We start from the raw sequence: 5,157 nt of genomic DNA, 5'->3' as shown, positions 1-5,157 counted from the left end.
ATGTTTAACAAAAACCCTATTAAGTCTTGGTATGTTTGGATTTAACTGAGTTTTTGGATGACAGGTAGTGTAAAGGACAAAAGGTGAATGTGTTTTGTCGTATAAAAGACACCGTCTTTAAATAAACTTTATAAAGCACATAATCCATAAATCGTATATATTTAAAAGACAAAATTTGTAATTCTGTATTTTTTTTAGACTTCAGAAGTTAATAATTACAATTATATACATGACGAATGTGACATTGTGATTGCGTGCCTTTTTTTGTTAGCGTGTTTGACTCTATTCCTTCGACAGTGGCTAAAAATCGTGTCATAGGGGGATAACCCCTCAAATATTATCTTTTTATTCATGTATCATCAACATGCGGTACATTTTGCTGAAGAAATTCGGTGCATACATGACAATAACTCAAGTTGTTCTTGTCTATGTATGTGTATTTGTCTAATAGTATTTACATCTAGTGCAAGAAGCTTAAACACAGCATAATACCGATTCAAAACGCGTCTAAACAAATATAGAGAAATATTGTTATTCAATAAATTGTATTATCGATAAAGCATATGTTGTTTCACACACCAACACCACTTTCTTATATCAATATTTAACTTGTATCCATTGAACTATTGCATAATATTTGGAGCTAAATGCAAGTATTTTTACTTCTTCTTGGCGTATAATTAAGTTTATTTGTATAGTTGTTTTTGAAGCTTTAAACTATACATTTTAAAACTCGAGGATGGTAAACAATACACAATCACATTATTGCAAAAACATAAGCTGAAGTTCTCATGATTTGAGCCATAATACTGGATCAAGCTTTATCGGAGCAACCGAATTCGGTGAATCAATGATGGCGGTGAGATCTACGGGTTCATTAAACATGTAAGCCTTAAGAAAGGCAACAAAAATGCCCCCACAAGCTCTTCTCATATCCGCATACGAACCTTTCCCAGTCTTGCACACAAACATACCCGCCAACTTAGCCAACCAATCGTCAAGCATATCCATGTGACCAAAGTCCTTGGCTACAAAATAACAAGTAGGGGGTTTGCATTCGTTGAAGAAAAATGGATGGTTACATCCCCAAGGGGCTGCAGGTGGAAAACACCCGCAACACCCATCATCACCCAAGCCTGTCCCAATTAAGGCTATAGGTAGGGATATGTTGAAATTTTTCGGGATGTAGTTTAAGATTTTTGGTTCAAGCCTATCGGCATTATCTCGACCTGCAACAGGATCTAATCCAATAAGAGCCTTGAACTTAAGGCTCGTATTAGCATGACCTAATGCTAGTGCAAATGCTGCTTTTCCTCCTTTGCTATGACCGGCTAGTGCTACATTCTCAAGATCCGGTGATACATCATTTGGAAGTACACTCTGGAGGTTTTCGTCTATCCAGTTGGCTGTTTCGGCTGCACTGTCCACATCACCAACCGCGGAAAATACACATAGACCCCTTAAGAGCTCAATCTATAATAAAACAAAAGAATAAAAGAAATCAACATGTAGCATATGAGTATGCCACTATTTTATCATATGATGGTTTATAACTTTATAAGGCTCAAATAAAACATAATTTAGCATATATAGAGAAAGAAATACCAAAGTTTGACCGGGAGCGACAATAATATAACCATGAGACGCAATAAACTCAAACATATCGGTATAAGAAATATTAGGGATCGAAAAGCCATGGAGAAAGAGTATAACGGGATAAGTTCCTTTTTCGTTAGGATAAACAATGTACAAAGGCGGGTTTGGTGTATCAGAACTCGAGGATTTTCGGATGCTTCTCTTTGACACCGTGTAGCTTCCATCGTCAAAACAAGTAGTCGATGTTGGTGTCGCTAAAGATTCGGTAGACAACACCATTTTTATAAATTTTGAGGAACAAATTGGTTCAAATGTGAGGATAACTTATGAAAATATCAACATATTTATAGTCCAATTTGCAAGACCACGTAATAAACGAGGATATATATAAGGCCATAAGGGTTGTCACCTTCTTGAAAGATTTTGTTTTAGACTTTTAGGTATTTTGTGGTTGCCACTGTTCATAGGTTATCCGGTATTCAAATTTTGTACCTATATTAGTTTTTGTTAATAAACACATTAGTTATGACTATACACATTTTTTATCTTTATAGGGTAAATTTAAAATATAAAGGGAGACAAAAATGAGAAGTATGAGAAGGATTTGTGATCAAATAAAAAACCCCTTAAAAATAAATTTAAAAAATAATAAAAAAAATCATAGCTCATAATATAAATAAAAAGCGAAAAAAATTGAAAAACTAAAATGTTTCCGCCATTATTCCCGTTAAAAAAATAAATAAAAGAAATACAAAAAAATAATAAAAATTGACGAAAAGACGCAACGGCGAGATCAAAGACACAATGACGAAAATGAACAAATGCACAATTATAATTAAAAAAAGACACAATAGATCGCAAAATATAACATAATGCCGAACAAAATATAACACAGTGTTGAGTAATATAACATAATATAAAGAAAAAAAGACATAATGTCAAGGAAAAAAAAACACAATCAATAACGAAAATAAACACAATGATAAACAAAAAGACACACCGACTTGTTTCACGTACCATTGTGTGTTATTTGTTTTTTTATGAGAACGAGAAAGACGGTGGAAACATTATTGTGTTTTTACTTTTTTCGTTTTTTAATTATATATTGAGTTATGATTTTTTTAATTATTTTTTTTAAGTTTGTTTTGAGGGTTTTTTTGTATGGCTAGAAATCCTTCTCATTTTTATTCCCCTTTATAGAATATATTGACCCTATATTTATATGCTTTTAGGTGTGCTTATTTTTCTAAAAAAGGGTAAGCAATAACTTCGTTGATCAAACCGAACCGAAAACTGATGAAACTGAACTGAATTTAACCAAAAATCGGTTACTGTTTGTACCCTCAATTAACTGAACTGAACTATTCATAGTTTCATATATTTCTAGTTTTTATACCTCCATTTCATGTACTATATACCACAATTTCATGTGTTTATACCTCCATTTTTGTATTTATATATCCATTCCATATATGCACCTTCATTTTATGTATTTATGCATCTATTACATGTATTTCTAAGATAAAAATTTAACCAGAATTTGGTTTTGGTTATTAACTGAAACTAGCGGAACTGAACCGAAAACCAAAAAAATAATCGAATAATCATAACCGATTAACTAACATCCAATTGCTAAATTCGGTTGAAACTAATAACCAAACTGAACTATGTACACCATATATATATATATATACAGTATTTGATTATATTATAAAGAAATTAATAATGTGAATAGGTTGATTGATATTCCTTCGTATTATCATTATCATTTTGATATTCGTTGAATTATGCGAGGTAGGTGGAGAATTAAAGTCTTATGGTACACGGGACCATCAAACACGTGAATTCTTTATAAAATGAGTTGTAGTTATTATGAAAGTGTTAGCAAGACATCCATGTGATGGATGACAAATTTTTCAAACCAATTATAAGAACATGTCCCCTCAATAGTAAGACTTTTGTGTATATATATCTACATATGTAACCGAAGAAGATACACCATAAAAAGTTACTGAATCATTTAATATCTTATTCTCTTGTTTTGTTATCTTCAAGTTCTCACACTACCAATAATCTTATTATAGTTAGAGCTAATATTATAACACGTTATCAGCACGAGCCGCTTATATCCTAACCAAGAAAGGTAATAGACACAAAGGTATCTACATAAGCATCATAAACACTTCTTTAATTATGTACATTAGATATATATCTATGCATATACATATACTAACTAATATACTGAGTAATAGCAATAATGTGTATAAACATTGTTATTAAAATTTGATAACTATTCTAACTTTTATTTATATATGCACACTAATATCTCATTTAGAAGTTAGATTTATTTACACTAGCAATTCTATTCTTATTATTGTGCATACTAATTATATATATTTTATAAAATAAACTGTATTTAATATCTTATTTATTATCTTAATTTAAAATAATTAATATTATATATTATATATACACACACACACAAACGGTAATGTTACCGTTATAAACGGTAATATAACCGTTATAAAAGGGTTATAAATTTTCACTATAAATAACCAATCATTAACCCCATTTCATTTACAACAAACATTCTTCTTATTAAATTTATCCAAGATAAAATTCTCAAAATGATTCACCCGGTTTTGATGTTGGTCACTATAATGCTTATACTACTTCTCATTCTAATTTTTAATCTCCCATCTGAAGATTTCGGCATTTTCTTTTTCTTTTATATGTTTATAGCTCTACCAATGTATTGTATCTCATTGTTGATTGATATATATGGATTCTAATATTTATCTTATTATTTGCTCTATTATGTTTAGCAACAAAATGTCAAATATAGCAAAACTCGAATTCCATGCACTCAACATTTCTGGAGAAAATTATATGTCTTGGACAGCAAATGTCAAAAGACATTTAAAATCTATGGATGTGTTAGACGCAATCCAAGAATACAATGATTGCTCTGACCAGGATAAAGCAAGAGCTGATGTTTTCATCCATAAACATATTGATGAATTACTACAGCATGAGTATTTTAATTATGATAACCCATATATGATATGGGAAGATTTTAAAAGCAGATTCGGTCATCTAAAGGAAGTTTTACTTCCTACTTCTAGAGATGAATGGAACAGTCTTAGGTTCCAAGATTTTAAGAGGGTAAATGATTACACCTCTGCTTTATACCGAATTTGTTCAAAGCTAGAATTTTGTGAGTATCCCGTAACAGAGGAAGAAAAGTTAGAGAAAACTTTCTCCACGTTTCATGCATCAAATATAAACTTGCAAACACATTATCGTTTGCAGAATTTTAAGAGATACTATGATCTAAATGCATTACTCCTTGTAGCAGAGAAAAATAATGAATTATTGATGAAAAATCATCAATCTCGTCCCACGGGTTCATTAGCAATACCAGAAGCACATGTTGCTCACAAAAGTTCTCATAAAAATTCTGATCATAAATGGGAACAAAGTCGAGGACGAGGCCGTGAACGTGGACGTGGTCATTTTGACAAAAGGCATTTTAATGATCGTAAGCATCCATTCAAATGG

The 5,157-nt window shown here is 31.1% G+C and overlaps 1 protein-coding gene across 1 annotated transcript; it reads right to left on the bottom strand.

Annotated features, from left to right (window-relative positions):
* Nucleotides 1–644: 644 nt before the first annotated feature.
* LOC143584796 (chlorophyllase-1-like) lies at nt 645–1,931 on the bottom strand. Its single transcript, XM_077066759.1, has 2 exons — nt 1,606–1,931; nt 645–1,473 (listed from the first exon to the last, which is right to left on the bottom strand). The coding sequence occupies exons 1-2, from the start codon at nt 1,873–1,875 to the stop codon at nt 790–792; spliced, it is 954 nt and encodes a 317-aa protein (XP_076922874.1). The 5' UTR covers nt 1,876–1,931; the 3' UTR covers nt 645–789.
* Between the last annotated feature and the right edge of the window lie 3,226 nt (nt 1,932–5,157).

This window comes from Bidens hawaiensis, unplaced genomic scaffold (genome assembly GCF_021521415.1).
Source record: "Bidens hawaiensis isolate Kalapana, Puna unplaced genomic scaffold, B.hawaiensis_p1.1 tig00033363_1, whole genome shotgun sequence".
Taxonomy (NCBI): Eukaryota; Viridiplantae; Streptophyta; class Magnoliopsida; order Asterales; family Asteraceae; genus Bidens; species Bidens hawaiensis.
The sequence above is the reverse complement of the archived record's forward strand: the minus strand, read 5'-3'. Positions and strand labels throughout refer to the sequence as shown.

What these genes read in the sequence shown, in the direction of transcription:
- LOC143584796 (XM_077066759.1), bottom strand. Translation starts at nt 1,875, where the DNA reads ATGGTGTTGTCTACCGAATCTTTAGCGACACCAACATCGACTACTTGT. An exon ending in TCGCTCCCGGTCAAACTTTG is followed by an intron (nt 1,474 to 1,605) that starts GTATTTCTTTCT and finishes GTTTTATTATAG; the next exon opens with ATTGAGCTCTTAAGGGGTCT.